Source organism: Neoarius graeffei, chromosome 10 (assembly GCF_027579695.1).
Source record: "Neoarius graeffei isolate fNeoGra1 chromosome 10, fNeoGra1.pri, whole genome shotgun sequence".
NCBI classification, from domain to species: domain Eukaryota; kingdom Metazoa; phylum Chordata; class Actinopteri; order Siluriformes; family Ariidae; genus Neoarius; species Neoarius graeffei.
The window spans coordinates 60,097,645-60,116,475 of NC_083578.1; the positions used below are offsets into that span (position 1 = coordinate 60,097,645).

General features: G+C 42.3%; 1 protein-coding gene across 1 annotated transcript in view; it reads left to right on the forward strand.

Annotated features, from left to right (window-relative positions):
• The first annotated feature begins 2,893 nt into the window (after positions 1-2,893).
• elapor1 (endosome-lysosome associated apoptosis and autophagy regulator 1) overlaps positions 2,894-18,831 on the forward strand; it is a 72,773-nt gene continuing 56,835 nt past the window's right edge. The window contains exons 1-8 of the mRNA XM_060931992.1: positions 2,894-3,142; positions 9,197-9,317; positions 12,425-12,605; positions 14,922-15,069; positions 16,407-16,487; positions 16,618-16,723; positions 17,528-17,677; positions 18,046-18,134. Coding sequence (XP_060787975.1) covers positions 3,020-3,142; positions 9,197-9,317; positions 12,425-12,605; positions 14,922-15,069; positions 16,407-16,487; positions 16,618-16,723; positions 17,528-17,677; positions 18,046-18,134 — 999 coding nt within the window. The 5' untranslated portion in view covers positions 2,894-3,019. The remainder of the gene's footprint in view (positions 3,143-9,196; positions 9,318-12,424; positions 12,606-14,921; positions 15,070-16,406; positions 16,488-16,617; positions 16,724-17,527; positions 17,678-18,045; positions 18,135-18,831) is intronic.

The following is an 18,831-nucleotide window of genomic DNA, read 5'->3' on the forward strand; positions in this document are numbered from 1 at the left end:
GCTGACTATGGGTGAGAGGCGGGGTACACCCTGGACAAGTCGCCAGGTCATCACAGGGCTGACACATAGAGACACACAACCATTCACACTCACATTCACACCTACGGTCAATTTAGAGCCACCAATTAGACTAACCTGTATGTCTTTGGACTGTGGGGGAAACTGGAGCACCTGGAGGAAACCCATGGGGGAGAACATCCAAACTCCACACAGAAAGGCCCCTGCCAGACACTGGGCTTGAACCCAGAACCTTCTAACCACTACGGCAAAGACAGTATCTATACAAACATGCAAAATGCCTGAAAATCTGTGTCTGGAAATAATTGCCGTTAAACCCCATACCTTTTTAGATTGGCCAGGGCAGCGTTAACCCTTGCCGAGGCCCTGGGCAGACACCCCCCCGAGGCCCCACCCCTGCCTGTTGTCAACTGCGCTCAGCAAATTCATCCCCTCAGACGTGCCTGTCTAACTAGACACAGAAACTTAAATAATGACAGTGGCACAATTAGAAATACTATTGAACAATAAAACTTTATATCCATCATCACCTATTTAATTGAGAAAAAGCAATGGTGAAATAGGCAATTGCATGGTGAAAAAATCCATCAGACATCACGGTTAACAAGTCTGGTTAACTAAAGTTTAGCCTCAAGAAGCCTTTGAATGAGTGAGTCAATGAACAACATGTCAAGAACATAACCTAGGCCTACAACAGTTTCTTTAGTATTCAGAACAAGAACATTCATTTGGTATATAACCGTTCGTTTTCATTTTGGAATCCAGGCGACTTTTAACTTGTGAAAACAAAGAGCGATGACAAAGAAAGAAAAATATCTTGCTTCTCAGAAATAAATCTCAAAATGTTAGGCTATGTTAGCCTGGCAAGCCAGACTAAATGTGAATATTTAGTCTGGCCTCGATCCGTAGACATTCCCGAAGCGGGTAGGAGGAACAAACCGCTGTCTTTCAAACTGTCTCTGTGCGTATGGACCCTTTTCACGTGACGTCACGACAAACGCGGCCACCATTTTGGACATGTACTACCAGTAGTTTACCACAGCCAACATTGAGGTACAGCAGCAAAGAAAGTTTTTACTTTCAGCAAGACTTCCATCATGCCACTATATTGTTGTGCACCTGGATGTAGTAACCATCAACAAACAAGGCAAGGTTTATCATTTTATCAGATCCCGACGGAGAAGATGGATAGCGGCCATTAACAGATTGGCAGCCCTCGGCATACCAACGCTTGTGTAGTGACCACTTTGTTGGAGGTAAGACAAATAAAATTAGCCAGAAAAGGCATTACATTGCTGTTAACATTCTGTGGTGGCGAGTGTGTAACCAAATAGGTTAAAATAACCCATTGTAACCTCTTTGTTCTTCTGTAGTAGCTATTGTTGACTAGCTAATGTCAACAACATCATAGCTGGTACTGAATGTTACTGTAGCAATGTTTACGTTCAGTCATTTGGATGACTGTTAAAACCTTTCAGTCTCAAGTTTTTCCTTTACTGTATTTACTAGTTTACTGTAATTATGATCCGGCAGCTATTTACACTGGATCCAGTGTAAATAGCTGCCGGAGCCAACGTCCGAGGTACCGGAGCGCGCTCCGGCTTACTCCCCCTCAAATTAAGCAGCGCGCTCCGGCTTGCTCCCGGAGTGCTCCGGCCGAGGTTCCGGAGCGTGTTCTGGGTTGCTCCCCCTCAAATTAAGCAGCGCGCTCCGGCTTGCTCTGGAGCAAGCCGGAGCACGCTGCTTAATTTGAGGGGGAGCAAGCCAGAGCGCGCTGCTTAATTTGAGGGGGAGCAAGCCAGAGCACGCTGCTTAATTTGAGGGGGAGCAAGCCAGAGCGCGCTGCTTAATTTGAGGTGGAGCAAGCCGGAGCGCGCTCCGGAACCTCGGCCGGAGCACTCCGGGAGCAAGCCGGAGCGTGCTCCGGAACCTCGGACGTTGGCGTGTATGTGTATGGCGATGGGTTTTTAACGATATAGGTATACAGATCATGTGGGCCGAAGTCAGGTAAAGACGAGGGCTTCGTGTACTTCCGTACGTCAGTGAACAATCCTGGTGGAAGCAGGTAAATGTCGTTCTCTAAGCCTGCTAACCTCAGTTTTTGCAAATACCTCTCCCTCTGCTCGCCCTGTAAATGCCCTACGTCGCTGGATAGTGAAGGTGTTTTCTGCATCTCGCTCCTTTTTCTTTTATGTTTTTCGATTGTCGCCTTCCTCGCATTCAAACTGATTCGAGCCGTGCCGTCCAAAATGGCAGCGTCACATGACCTGGTCACGTGAGTGAAATACCTCAATATATGGTCATCACACATTGTCCTACATACCAAAGTGCCCCACTCAACCTGAATACATCAGCTTTGCTGAAGGGGGGTCAGATTGTGTTGAAGGATGTAAAAGGCTCTTATAAATTCACTGACTAGATTAATTTCCGCTTTGATATGTTCTTAACAATCTATTTAAAGAAAACATACACACAGAATCATTATAATGGATTTAGATTGTTAAAGCCGCATTTTATTTGCAATAGATTGGTGGTTGTAGCCGATAGAAAAACGTTAAGCTGTTTATATCTAATGTATTTAGTATTACACTGAGTGCAGCGGATCACCACTCCAAGATGGCGGCCCCGCGTCTCGTCAGCGCTTTTAGAATTTACATTGGATGCTCCGTCTATGTATTAGGATGTCTATGAGCCCATTAGGATAACGCGTCCTTGAGATCGGCACACGTGTGTGTGTGTGTGTGTGTGTTGGGGGTTGAGGCTGTGAAGTGAGCACAGTGTCCAGCAGCAGCAGCAGCAGCAGCAGCGTGTCACACACAGTCCCGCTGTGCAAATAAAGCGCGCGCGCAGCAGCAGCAGCGCCAGAGTCAAAGCACCAGCTGTCACTCTAACAGGATCTCTCTCTCTCTCTCTCTCTCTCTCTCTCTCTCTCTCTCACTTTGATTTTCTGTTCGCACGTCGTTATTTCTATTTATGTATATATATATTTTTTCCCCCGACGATGTTACTGAAACGTTTACATTTTACAGTTATTTCCCAGTGCAGCTTGTCCGTTTCCACAGTGTTTTTCGCACTCCTCTTATTAGACGCGCTGGAGCCGATGGAGCTGCCCAGCTGTAAAGAGGTAAGAACACGAGCTACATGACGACTAAAAGTCAAATAGTAAAGTTTTTAATGTCTTTTGAACAATTTCTCACAGTCACCTTCGGTTACAAACTCGGAATACAGCACCATATGTTTAGTGATGGATTGTTGTCCCGCCAGTAATAGCGCTCTGAAAGCGAAGTATCGCGATATTTCATTTAAACCGTAATATCTCGGTGTCTGTCTCCTTCCTCTGGACTTTTTCTTAAAAACAGAAATATATGTTATTAATAATGATGTAAGCGCCTAGGACATAATAATAATAATAATAATAATAATAATAAACTTTGTCCCTATTATTGATTCTTTACACTCTTTACTTCCTGTCTGCTTGATGGGCTGAGACCCCCACCCAAATGTAGTATTACCTTACTGTTGTTCTTAGATATGTATTGTTTGGTGCTAAGGATCCTCTGTTGATACAACTTGGGCAGCACGGTGGTGTAGTGATTAGCACTGTCGCCTCACAGCAAGAAGGTTCTGGGTTCAAGCCCAGCGGCGACGGGGGCGTTTCTGTATGGAGTTACATGTGCTCCCTGTGTCTGCATGGGTTTCCTCTGGCTGCTCTGGTTTCCCCTACAGCTCAAACACATGCACTTAGGTTAACATGGGGCGGGCACTTGAGCAAGGAACCTCACCCCCAACTGCTCCCTGGGTGCTGTAGCATGGCTGCCCACTGCTCTGGGTATGTGTGTGTGCTCATTGTGTGTGTTCACTGCTTCAGATGGGTTACATGCAGAGAGGAATTTCACAAGTGTGCGTATGATGAATAAAGTTGTTGTTGTTCTTCTTCTATATATTCATTCATACAGAAAAGCCCCCGGCAAAACCCAGAACTTGCTTGCTGTGAGGTGATAATGCCGTCCTGTATCTCATCTCATCTCCTCTCATCTCATTATCTCTAGCCGCTTTATCCTGTTCTACAGGGTCGCAGGCAAGCTGGAGCCTATCCCAGCTGACTACGGGCGAAAGGTGGGGTACACCCTGGACAAGTCGCCAGGTCATCACAGGGCTGACACGTAGACACAGACAACCATTCACACTCACATTCACACCTACGGTCAATTTAGAGTCACCAGTTAACCTAACCTGCATGTCTTTGGGCTGTGGGGGAAACCGGAGCACCCGGAGGAAACCCACGCGGACACGGGGAGAACATGCAAACTCCACACAGAAAAGCCCTCGTCGGCCACGGGGCTCGAACCCGGACCTTCTTGCTGTGAGGCAACAGCGCTAACCACTACAACACCGTGCCGCCCCACTGTCCTGTATATTTAAAAAAAAAAATCCAAAGGTTGGTATATTCCAACCTAACAAAAGGTCCTTTGTTGTAAACATGCACCATGTTACTCATGAAAGTACAAAAGCATGTTTTATTTACACTCTTAGAAAAAAAAAGATGTAAATACAGACCCTTCGAGGTACTTTATTTGTCCTTCCTTTAAAGGTAGAACCCTACAACTGAGTATTTCCCTGTCAGTAATGGGCTCCAAGTACAACTTCTTTGAATTATGGACCCATCACTATTCTAAGAACTCTTAACAAAGCTTCACTGGCTGCATGTAATTTTTGTAGAGTGTTGTGAAAACTTATTTGAACTTTTAATGAACCCCTACAATGTCACATCTGTGCTGTGTATCCGATCAAAGTATTGTTCAGGTGCTAAGGATCTTATTCCAACACAACTTGTCTATATGTATGTTCAAAAAATCCTCTGGTCTTTCGGAACAGCTGCTGTACTGGTTATTCAACATGCCATTTTCTTCTTTTGTAATTAAATGCATAATTGATCGGTCGTTGTTCTAGCAGAAGTCATGCATATGGACAGAAAAGCACATTAGGAGTTGAGGATGTTGATTCACATCTGTTTCTAGAAAAACTGATGTCTTTATCTCTCTGTTATACGTTGCTGCCGTGTTAGTTGCATGATTCCTGGGCTTTCATAACAAAAGATTAAAAATGTTTTCTAACTCCAAATAATTTTCAATATCTTGATGGAGAGACATACAGTACTGTATGTCAGTGCTATTCATACAGGCATGTTACATAGATTCAGCTGCAAGGTTGTTCCTGACATGACTAAAACTTTTATAAAATACTGCATAAACTGGATACATTGTCTGTGAATGGAGTAAATTTTCTTTTTTTTTAGAAGGTATATCAATGATATGGCAACATGGGAATTGGACTATATTGGTCGTTTTTCTTCTGCGCTCATGTTCACGTGCTGCAGTTACTTCAACAGGTGTTTACTTAGGCTTAGTGAGTCGATTATACGATTGCACACTGTAATGCAAAGAGAGGGTGAAGATCATAAGCTGGGAAGAATTATAAAGAATATGATTTAAAGAGTAGTGGGATAAATGGTTCAGTAATGTGAAAGAACAAGAATTGATGCATCAAGTAGTCCTGGGTATAACTTTAAACTGCAACTGGTGGTGAGTCTCAGGTCCAGGAGAACTTGAGTATTGGGGAAAGTGGAGTTACCCCTTAATCACCATTGCTCCCAGGTCCGCCCTGACCTGGAGTGGCACCTGCTTGGGTTCCAGCTATGGGTTAAATAGTACATTATCAATAAGGCGCTGGTAGCAGGGTGATTTTTGGTGCAACGTGGCAGATGAACCCAACAGGGTCAATGGCGCACCACCTGATGGCATGTGGAAGAGCCACTCAAACGGCCAACGGATGGCATCATTCGGCAAGTCAGTTGTCACTGCAGGGCAACTTCCATACCCGTCAGGTCTGGAGGTCCAGAGAGACAACATGATGGAGGCACGACATCGTTTGTCTTACCTTACTGTGCAAGGTACTTAATTAGGAGAGGAGAATAAGAAAGCCCTGTGGCGATGGAGTAAATGTGACGGTTTAGCCACCGCTGTGGACAAATCGGTCGCTCTGATGCAGGCCTCGCGGCCCGTTTGCGTTTCTGTGCATCCTAGTGGGGCAGTCATCATCACTGGCAATGGACAGCTGATGACAACGATGATGCATCAGTGAATTTTTAAAAAATGTTAGGCTCAATTACTGTATACATCCATGTCAGCATTCAATGTGGTTAGATCATCCATGATTCCCTCAGATAGATGTATAGGTGATGCTTGGAAACCTCAAAGAGGTTCAAACCTCAAATTCATTTCAATTTGCATTTCCTTCGATATGTAAGCAGCCATATCTGAGTTAAACTGTGTCAACTGAGCATTGTGTATGAATAGTGTGAAAACTAGCAGCCTGAGGATCTTATCAGAAGATGATAAGAACATGTTTAAACCTGTGCGAAACTGACATATGGTGAGAGAGAAACGATTACCTCATGATTTTATACCATTTCCTGTAAGTCCTGTTAAACCAAGGCCTTATTTATGTCTTTATAAATTTATGTCTTTATAAATTTTTACTGGCCCTAAATGACAAGAATAGCACAGTGCGGTTCACTGCATTTATTATGGTATTCATCCTGTACTCTCGTGAAGGTTAAAAGACCTTGCATTTGGCCCAGGAGAGAAGACAATGTAGGCAGAGACACCATAGAAACATAGGTCACTCTGTCCTGTTGCCTTGGATTTATCATAATAATATGAACGCCTGGATTAGTGCAAGAGAGGAGACTGCCATTAAGCCTGACTGATTAATTATTTTCTTCCGTCTACTCTTTTTTTTTCCTCTTTGATAAGTGTACTGTTTCATCATGCACAGAACTAATGTAGCTTCACTAATAGGAAACAGTATCCAGGGAGAACCGTTTTTTGTCCTTCTATTTTGTTAACTATTAATCTAGTTCTGCTTCACATGGGGTGTTTGGGTGTACTTTGCTAAGTTCTTGTGGTCTAATCTCCAGGTTGGATTCTGTCAGGTTCGGGTAGGTGCATGTTGATTAGGTGCTCTACTGTTATTCAAAGCCTTGTGTAAATATTCCGAGGAGTGGGCAACATCTAATGAACCACTCTAATAAAACGTAAGAAGTTTTGTTGAAGGAATTAGTGAATAGTGTTTGCAAGTATTGGTATATATGTGGAATAGAATAGCACATTTGTTTAAGAATCTGCTTTACCTCACCATCATGGTAAGTAAATAATTCCTGTTAAGCAGCTTGTGGGGACTGGGAATTAAACATCCTTGTTAAAGGTGGTTGTCAAAGGGTGTGGTGGATGCCTGTGTAAATATTGATCTGACCTTGTATTTAAAAAGGGGGTTGAATAATTAAACATGTATCAGAGTGCCATAGACAATGGTTTACCAGTCATCAACTCTCCATAGATTTTCAAAACAAGAAATAAATGTAACGGTGTCAATGAAAAATAACACCTGTACAGTACCTTGGAAAAGTATTCATCCCCCTTAGTGTTTGTCCTGTTTTGTTGCATTATAAGCTGGTATTAAAATGGATTTTTTGGGGGGGTTGGCACCATTTGATTTACACAACATGCCTACCACTTTAAAGGTGCACACTATTTTTTTTTTTATTGCGACACAAACAATAATTAAGATGAAAAAACAGAAATCTGGAGTGTGCATAGGTATTCACCCCCCCTCAAAGTCAATACTTTGTAGAGCCACCTTTTGCTACAGTGACAGCTGCAAGTCTTGGGGTATGTCTCTATTAGCTTAGCACATCTAGTCACTGGGATTTTTGCCCATTCCTCAAGGCAAAACTGCCCCAACTCCTTCAAGTTAGATGGGTTGCATTGGTGTACAGCAATCTTCAAGTTATGCCACAGATTCTCAATTGGATTGAGGTCTGGGCTTTGACGAGGCCATTCCAAGACATTTAAATGTTTCTCTTTAAACCACTCCAGTGTAGCTTTAGCAGTATGTTTAGGGTCATTGTCCTGCTGGACCATGAACCTTCATCCCAGTCTGAAACCTCTGGTTGACTCAAACAGGTTTTCCTCCAGAATTGTCCTGTATTTAGTGCCATCCATCTTTCCTTCAGTCCTGACCAGCTTTCCTGTCCCTGCAGATGAAAAACATGATGCTGCCACCACCATGCTTCATTGTAGGAATGGTGTTCTCAGGGTTTGCGCCACATATGGCATTTCCCATGATGGCCAAAAAGATCAGTTTTAGTTTAATTTGACCAGAGAATCTTCTTCCATGTGTTGGGGGAGTCTGCCACATGCTGTTGGGCAAACTCCAAATGTGTTTTCTTAAGCAGTGACTTTTTTCTGGCCACTCTTCGATAAAACCCCACTCTGTGGAGTGTACAGCTTAAACTGGTCCGATGGACAGATACTCCCATCTCTGCTGTGGATCTTTGGTGTCTTTGTTGCATCTCTGATTAATGCCCTCCTTGCCCGGTCTGTGAGTTTTGGTGGGCAGCCTTCTCTTGTCAGGTTTGTAGTGGTGCCATATTCTTTCCATTTTGCTATAATGGACTTAATGGTGCTTCCTGGGATATTCAAAGTTTGGGATATTTTTTATAATCCAACCCTGATCTATACTTCTTCACAACTTTTCTCTGACCTGTTCTGAGTGCTCCTTGGTTTTCATGTTGCTTGCTTAGTAGTGTTGCAGAGTCAGGGTCCTTCCAGAACAGGTTGATTTATACAGACATCATGTGACAGATCATGTGACACTTTGCACACAGGTGGACCTTAATCAACTAATTATGTGATTTATGAAGTGAATTGGTTGGACCAGCTCTTATTTAGGGGTTTCATACGAAAGGGGGTGAATATCTGTGCACACTTCAGATTTCTGTTTTTTCATCTTAATTATTGTTTGTATCACAATAAAAAAAAAAACAGTGTGCACCTTTCAAGTTGTAGGCATATTGTGTAAATCAAATGGTGCTCACCCTCCAAAAATTCATTTTAATTCCAGCTTGTAATGCGACAAAACAGAACAAACACCAAGGGGGATGAATACTTTTGCAAGGCACTGTGTGTTTACCTCAATTAACTGACGTGATAAATTTGTACTGTTCCAAATGCTACCTTAATGTAACAAACTACAATGTTGTACATGCTTTTCTTTTCAACCATATGCATTCATCTTCGAATGAATGTGTGTGTGTGTGTGTGTGTTGTTATCTTAGTCAGATTACCACTTTGAGTATACAGACTGTGATGTTCTGGGGTCCAGATGGAGAGTGGCGATACCCAACAAGCCTGACACATGCACAGGCCTCCCTGACCCAGTTAAAGGAACACACTGCAGTGAGTAACAAGACCTTAGTGCTTCGTTCCAGCATTCATGAGCCAGATAATAATGTTTACAATTCAATCTAGAGCCCAGCCATCCATTATCTGTAGCTGCTTATCCTGTACAGGGTCGCAGGCAAGCTGGAGCCTATCCCAGCTGACTATGGGCGAGAGGTGGGGTACACCCTGGACAAGTCGCCAGGTCATCACAGGGCTGACACATAGACACAGACAACCATTCACACTCACATTCACACCTACGGTCAATTTAGAGTCACCAATTAACCTAACCTTCATGTCTTTGGACTGTGGGGGAAACCGGAGCACCCAGAGGAAACCCACGCAGACATGGAGAGAACATGCAAACTCCACATAGAAAGGCCCTCGCTGGCCACGGGGCTCGAACTCAGGACCTTCTTGCTGTGAGGCCACAGCGCTAACCACTACACCACCGTGTCGCCCCAATCTAGAACCCTTAAAGCTTAAAAGGTTCTACATACAACCCCAAATCAGAAAAAGTTGGGACGGTGTATGTTGAAATTGAAATTAAAACTGAAAAAAGTGATTTGTAAATAATCTTTGACCAGTATTGCACTCAAAACAATGCAACAGCACATTGTTTGATGTTTTACCTCATGAATTTTATTGTTTTTCCAAATGAAACACTTATTTCAATTTTGATTCTTGCAAAACATTTCAAAAAAGTTGGGACAGTAAAATATTTACCACTTTATAATGTTGCCATTGAGTCTCACAACACTTAAGATGTTTAGGGACTGAAGACACCAGTTAATGCACTGTAAAACATTTCAAATTGGTTTAACTTGGAAATACAAGTTCACCTGCTGCCTTGAAAATGCAAGTTAACTCAATTTGATGATTATCTTTGTTTCAACTCAGGAAAAGTCTCAACTAGTCAAGACAACTAAGTAATTCAAGTCTAACCTTTGAAAACTTGCACAGATTAGTTCAAATTAAAACAGTTTTCAGAGCTCATTGAGTTAAAGAGAAAAATTAAGTGGACATAACTAAGCAAGGCTGAAATGTTTTACAGTGTGACGTGTTTCAGGTGTTATTTTGTCCCGTTCTTCCCACAAATAGATCTTAAGGTGTGCAACAGTACGGAGTCGTCATGACCATATTTTTCGTTTCAAAATTCTTTTGGGGACAGAGGGGACAGGCACCCTATTCTTCCACAGCCATGCCTTTGCAATGCGTGCAGAATGTAGTTTTGCATTGTCTTGTTGAAATAAACCTGGAAAATGTGACACATTGAAAGCAGCATATGATGCTCCAAAATCTCAGTGCACTTTTCTGCATTAATGCTGCCATCACAGAAGTGCAAGTTACCTTTGCCAAGGGCACTGACACAACCCCATACCATAACAGGCCCTGGCTTTTGGACTTGCAGTAACAGGTAACAGTTTGGATGGTCCTTTTAAGGCTTCATTTTTGCACAGTAAAGTTTTAACTGGCATTTGTGGATGCAACTCCATATTGTAGTGCTTGACAAAGGTTTGCCAAAGTAATCCTGAGCCCATGTTGTTATATCAGCTACAATATAGACAAATGCCAGTTCTGAGGGATCAGAGATCACAGGTGTTCAGCTTAGGCTTGAACCCTTGCCTTTTACGCACCAGTTCTTTCAGATTCCTTGAATCTCTTCAAAGACTAGGCCTTTCCTGGACACTGATTTTATACAAAATCATGATTACAGTCACCTGTTGACATCACTTGTTTCAAATCACATTATTATTTAATTGTTTTACCTCATTACTAGCCCTAAATTTCCCTGTCCCAACTTTTTTGGAATGTGTTGCAGGCCTGAAATGCAAAAATGGATGTTTATAAACAAATGAAATGAAGTTGACTAGACAAAACATGAAATATCTTGGGTTCATACTGTGTGCAGTGAAGTACAAGTCAAAGTAAATTTAGAAATTACGGCTTTCTTTTTTTTATTTGCATTTTCCATACCATCCCAACTTTTTTCTGATTTTACAACTGAGTGTTTCAATATTAGAAAGTGTTCCAAGTAATACTTGGAGTTTTAGGGAGCTATAAACCTTGAAGTACAAAAGCATGTCTTTTGGGTTCAAGCCCCAGCACTGACAAGCTGCCACTGTTGGGCCCTTGAGCAAGGCCCTTATTCCTCTTTGATCCAGGAGCACTGTGTCAAGTACCCCCTTGTTGTATGTCACTCTGGACAAGAGCATCTGCTAAATGCCTGTAATGTAATGTAATGTTTTATTTACAAGTTAAATATAGACCTTGAGAGGTATTTTTATTGTCCCTCCAGGTAAGCCTTTAAAGGCAGAACCCTACAACTGAGTGTTTCCTGATCAGGAAGGGTCCCAAGTAGAACTACAGACCCATAACTATTCTAAAAATGCTGAATGATTCCTTTCTTTAAGAATGTGAAACTAAAAATCCAAAGAATGACATATAGTTTAGGACATTTTTATCTTAGAATGCTTAGCTGCCCATTTTAGGTGTTAGCAATGTGATTATTTAGACTTCCTGCTAGCATATTGGCTGCCTGTAGATTTATTTGTTGAGTATCATCAAAACTTGAAAACATTTGAACTTTAAATAATCCTACACAGGGCGGCACGGTGGTGTAGTGATTAGCACTGTCGCCTCACAGCAAGAAGGTCCGGGTTCGAGCCCCGGGGCCGATGAGGGCCTTTCTGTGCGGAGTTTGCATGTTCTCCCCGTGTCTGCATGGATTTCCTCCGGGTGCTCTGGTTTCCCCCACAGTCCAAAGACATGCAGGTTAGGTTAACTGGTGACTCTAAATTGACCGTAGGTGTGAATGGTTGTCTGTGTCTATGTGTCGGCCCTGTGATGACCTGGCAACTTGTCCAGGGTGTACCCCGCCTTTCGCCCGTAGTCAGCTGGGATAGGCTCCAGCTTGCCTGCGACCCTGTAGAACAGGATAAAGCGGCTACAGATAACGAGATGAGATGAGATAATCCTACACAATGTCACATCTGTGCTGTACATCCTGTTAAAGAGAAAAGTGAATTGTCTGTGAACATTATAAAAACTAAAGACAGGTTCCAAGCCAGAATTGGGATGTACTGATGAGAAATACACTAACTATTATTACCTGTTGACAGCGTTTTCATGTGAGGAAGGTGAATATCTGGACATGAAGACACAGGAGTGTCAGAAGTGTGCAGCAGGGACCTACTCCCTGGGTACAGGAGTTGCCTTTGATGAATGGGACAACCTACCTGCTGGCTTTATCAGCCATGGCATCAATATGGACATAGGAAACATCTACACTAACTGCACCAAGTTAGTATATGAAATGGGGATTAGGTCAAATTGTGTGTCTTATAAGTTAATAATTACTTGTCTATTTTGCATTAATTTATAGTTTTTATGACACTGTTCAATAATATGGTGTTTTCTACTGTCTGTGGGTATATGTGTGATTGTGATTATTATTATTATCTTTTTGAGTCACATGTCATCAAACATGGATTACACTACTATATAAATTACCAGTGAATGTACAAAGGAGGCGTCTGACCCAAACAAAAAGGCAACTGTCACATTCAGATCACATCAAATGTCAGATTCACTCAGCCAGCATTATATCAACACATCAACGCAAATAAGTAAACAATAAAACAGTGTTGTGTGCTGTTATTGGAAAGTAATCCACAAAGTTGTGATGTAATACCGTTACCACCTGAAGTGAATTATTTGCCTATAACAGCACATCCCGAAGTGTTTCATTCCTCTTCTACCACAGCAATTTTCCAACAATTGTTATTTTTAATTGATTAATGAATGATATATTATGCTTTTTATCCATTCACAGTTACATTTATTGGTGTGGAATGTCAGTGAGACAAGTTAGTTCCAGTTATCACTTACATTATAAACAGTCGTTCTCTCACCAGCCTTTCTTTCCCTCTCTCTCTCTCTTTAAATTAATAAAACAAACAAACAAACAAACAAACAAACAAACAAACAAACAAACAAACAAACAAAACTCAGCTTGTCACATTACCAAGTAACTGGAAAGTGCAAACCCTTCTATTCTGAAGACTTTCCAGTGGCGGACAGCTTACTGACCTTTAGAAAGTGCAGACACCCAAAACTCTTTCCATTAACGTTAAATAAGCATCTTCTTACAAAAAGCTTTGATTGTTTTCTTAATTTGTTATATGAAGCAGGCTTGTAGTATTCGAGTGCAGGACTCAGACTCGAGTACTAATTTTAAGGACTCGTGACTTGGACTCGGACTTGTGCATTAACTGCATTCGGACTCGTAAATTGGAGACGGGACTTGGAGTTTTTCTTTATTTTTGTAACATGACATAATAATTTGGCATAAGATATTTATTTCTACATTAATTTTTATACTAATTTCGTGCAAGAGAATGCATATTCACCTGTTCATACGTCATGTTCAGGAACAAACTAACATTAATGGCGCTAAAATGCCTGGAGAGAAGCCTCTAGGATTGTCCGCTTTGCTTATACAGACTTCTTGTGCAGTGGACAAAACTGCAGTGCTGTGTGTTCCATATGTAGAAGAACTATTGAGGAGACGACGGGGACAACCTCAAACTTCAATCGTCATTTGGCAAGACTATACCCAGAGAAGGAAGTGACACGCTGTGTTCATTGCCCTGTTGATAGCGTGGCTTGCTGACCGATGAACTAGCTAGTGTTAACCCGCTCTCATGTTATTTGCCCTGTTGATAGTGGGCGGGGCTTGCTGAGTGACAAACAAGCTTTTTATCTGTAGCCTATTAACTAAAATGGTGCAGTCAAGCAGTAACGTTAGTCCAACACAGTAGCAGAGACGGTTTCACATAAAGGCAGCAACAACCACCATCAAATGGTGCGGTTGGAGTTTTGTTCTCGGACTCGACTCAAAATTTTCTTTAATGACTTGGACTTGACTCAGACTTGAACACTGGGGACTCGAGACTGGGCTCGGACTCGAGGTTTAGTGACTCGACTACAACACTGATATGAAGCATCTGCCATGATAACTTATTACATAACGTATTAGAACAAGTGCATTAATATAAACCTATCAGTTGAATTCCAGACACAGCCAGGATGGTATTTATAAAAAGAATCCACAATCACACTGTGCAAATCTCATCTCATCTCATTATCTCTAGCCGCTTTATCCTGTTCTACAGGGTCGCAGGCAAGCTGGAGCCTATCCCAGCTGACTACGGGCGAAAGGCGGGGTACACCCTGGACAAGTCGCCAGGTCATCACAGGGCTGACACATAGACACAGACAACCATTCACACTCACATTCACACCTACGGTCAATTTAGAGTCACCAGTTAACCTAACCTGCATGTCTTTGGACTGTGGGGGAAACCGGAGCACCCGGAGGAAACCCACGCGGACACGGGGAGAACATGCAAACTCCGCACAGAAAGGCCCTCGCCGGCCACGGGGCTCAAACCCGGACCTTCTTGCTGTGAGGCGACAGCGCTAACCACTACACCACCGTGCCGCCCCACTGTGCAAATGTTAATGCAAATAAATAGTATTACATTCACTTGCTGTAATGTTAAAACTACCGTGTTCTTGTGTGTGTGTGTGTGTGTGTGTGTTGATGGGGTTCAGTTCAACTTGGACTCCTAAGGGGGACTACATAGCCTCCAACACAGACGAATGCAGCTCCACACTGTCGTATGCTGTGAATTTGAAACAGCCCGGCTCAGTCACTTTCCAGTACTTCTATCCTGATAACAGCATCTTCTTTGAATTCTTTGTGAGTATTATAATGTTATATGAAGGCAGCTGTCATCAGCTTCATTGCATTTTGGACTTTTAAGGCCAGCTTTTGATATCTCCAGTACTTTGGCAGTGGATTTCTCATTAATATGACACTGAAACAGTTTGAGTGTTTTTAAGACTTAACAGTGTAACATGACCCTATCCTTTATGTTTCTTATGGTTGAAAATCTTTCTACTTTTAAATGCCATTGTAACCGTAACAGCAATGTCCTCTTGTGACACCAGTACAGCAGAATAACTTATTACAGGAATAATGAAAGTGCCAATCAACAAATTAACACCAAAATATGATTAATGGTGCAGTTTGTCTTTCAACAGACTGAAGAATAAGCTGCTCTATATAAAAAGTTCTAACTATGCTATATGGCTAAAAGTATGTAGACACCTGACAGATCACATCCATATGTGTTGCCACAAAGTTGAAATCACACAATTGTCTAGAATGTGTGTGTATGCTGTTGCATAAGAATTCCCTTCAGTGGAACTAAGAGGTGGGTGGCACGGTGGTGTAGTGGTTAGCGCTGTCGCCTCACAGCAAGAAGGTCCTGGGTTCGAGCCCAGCGGCTGTCGAGGGCCTTTCTGTTTGGAGTTTGCATGTTCTCCCCGTGTCTGCGTGGGTTTCCTCCGGGTGCTCCGGTTTCCCCCACAGTCCAAAGACATGCAGGTTAGGTTAATTGGTGACTCTAAATTGACCGTAGGTGTGAATGTGAGTGTGAATGGTTGTCTGTGTCTATGTGTCAGCCCTGTGATGATCTGGCGACTTGTCCAGGGTGTACCCCGCCTTTCGCCCATAGTCAGCTTGCCTGTGACCCTGTAGAACAGGATAAAGCAGCTACAGATAATGGATGAATGGAACTAAGACGCCCAAATATGTTCCAGCATGGCAATGCCCCTGTGCACAAAGCAAGGTCCATAAAGATATGGTTTACTAAAGGTTGGTGTGGAAGAACTTGACTGGCCTGGCCTCAACCCCACTGGACATATTTGGGATAAACTGGAACACCAACTGCATGCCAAGCCTTCTTGTCCAACATCAGTGCCTGACCTTACTAACGCTCTTGTGGCTGAATAGGCACAACGATATGTGCCAAAAACTAGTGGAAATCCTTCCCAGAAGAGTGGAGGCTATATTAGCAGAAAGAGGTGACCAATTCCATATTGATGCCCGGGGTTTTAGAAAGGGATATTCAAGAAGCACATAGGGGTATGATGATCAGGTGGCCGCATGTGTTTGGCCATATAGTGTATAATCCTCTGTGTATTGTTTTGTTTTTTTTTTCTTATCCATGTCCTGTGTGTGTGGGTTGTCAGGTTCAGAATGACCAGTGCCAGTCTACTGATTCTCAGAATCGCTGGATGAAGATTTCTGAGAATGATTGGGGGTATCACTATGTAAGCGTGTTTACAGGCACATTTCTGTGATTTCATTGGTGTGTTTTGTGCATGCTTCAGGAGCAGTGAATGTTTTCGAAGCTTTTCACTTTGAGGTTGATACTGATTTTGTCCTGTGTTCTTTAATCAGGTTCAATTGAATAGTGGGAACAATGTTCTATACTGGAGAACCACTGGGTTCTCTCTGTCTGGCAGGGCTGTTAAACCGGTTCTGCTGAAGAACATCGCTATCACAGGTTTGTAATCAATCCATCATTATCATCACCACCACCACCACCACCATCATTACAATGATCATGGTCACACTTGTGTAAAAATGGGTAAAACCTGCCACTTATTAATAACAAACTACACTGGTAGATAACATTTAATCAAAATAAATTTTTTGCTAATCAAAATATATATACAAAAAATGGGTATGGGTACGGGCGGCACGGTGGTGTAGTGGTTAGCGCTGTCGCCTCACAGCAAGAAGGTCCTGGGTTCAAGCCCCGGGGCTGGCGAGGGCCTTTCTGTGCGGAGTTTGCATGTTCTCCCCGTGTCCGCGTGGGTTTCCTCCGGGTGCTCCGGTTTCCCCCACAGTCCAAAGACATGCAGGTTAGGTTAACTGGTGACTCTAAATTGACCGTAGGTGTGAGTGTGAATGGTTGTCTGTGTCAGCCCTGTGATGACCTGGCGACTTGTCCAGGGTGTACCCCGCCTTTCGCCCGTAGTCAGCTGGGATAGGCTCCAGCTTGCCTGCGACCCTGTAGAAGGATAAAGCGGCTAGAGATAATGAGATGAGATGGGTATGGGTACATGGGTATGACCTTAAACATCCCCAATAACAATGTTTAATGCATAAACATTTAACATAAAAAATGAAATGTCACTTCCTAAAAACTTCACTGTTAAATAACTGCTTGATTTTTTTTTTATGATCATTCATTTTTGCTGTAATTAACAAACAGTTGTTAAAATTAATTTTTACCTTCAGTTTTAGTTAAAAAAAAAAGACAGAGGGAATAACATCTTTCCAACATTTGTTCCACTCTCCACAGGAGTTGCATATACATCTGAATGTTTCCACTGTAAGCCTGGCACCTATAGTGCTGAACCTGGCGCTGCTCACTGCACCCCCTGTCCAGTTAACACTTACTCCAACAAGGGGGCTGCTGCATGCCAGCAGTGTGAAGAAGGGAAATATTCAGGTATGTGTTTGTTCAAATTTTTAACAAAGTCACATGCAAGTGATATTCCCATGACTCGACATTTTAGTCCAGAATGTAAGTTCTGTTGTTGCTTTCCTTTGTGTAATCATATTGTGGAGAAACAGACGAAAATGATTTTGTGTTATTACAGCTCTTATTACAATTATAAAGATGAAGCATGTGCAAGTACTAACCCCTGTGTAATGGGTATGAAAATGAGTTGCATGCTGTAGCAAAGTAGCTGTAGGATTTGTCTGCTTGGCTGCTGTGTGCATGCTATCACTAGATCTAAGTGTGTGTGTGTGTGTGTGTGTGTGTGTGTGTGTGTGTGTGTGTGTGTGTGTGTTGGCTCTTTCCTATGTGTCTAGGGATCGGGTCAGGAACATGTCAGCAGAGGCCACCCTGCACGACCAGCGATTACTTTTACACTCACACTCCTTGTGATTCCAGAGCACAGGTATTGTTGAACGCTATAATAATATGAGAAACACTTCCTATAACAAATTAAACATTCAAGCATCTCCTACTAGGCCTTAATTGGCAGACTCCCGTGTTACATTTCTGAGCTTCTTTCTTTTAAACAGAGCTCACGTTGTTTGAGGTCTCATGACTTTATTTTATTGAATGTACCTCAAGCCCGGACAGAGTTGTTCAAAAAAGCATTTATGTTTGCTGCACCCACCGCTTGGAATGATCTGCAAAAAGATTTGAAATTACAGCGCTTCATCCCCTTGCATGATTTTATAGGTTATGTAAAAGCCTTAGAGCACAAGTCCACTCATAATTGCACATGTTTTAATTAGATGTTTTAGGTGACGCCTTTTAATGTTTGTAATGTTCTTTATTTGTTTTATGTCTTTTGTGTGGTTTTTTTAAGGTTTGATTGTTTTATGTTTTTTATGAAACTATCTGTACTGCCATCTTGGCCAGGTCTCTCTTGGAAAAGAGATTTATATCTCAAGAGACTAACCTGGTAAAATAAAGGTTAAATAAATAAATAAAATAGTCTCTACGCAGCTAATAAAGAAACAACATTGTCAGGTGCAAAAGTTTTTAATCACCATGTTTTTTAAATGATAATGTAAGGGACCAAACAGTGAGGCAAGAGGACACAGGAGTTTTTTGGTTCAAAAGGCAGGGTTTTATTTATCCAA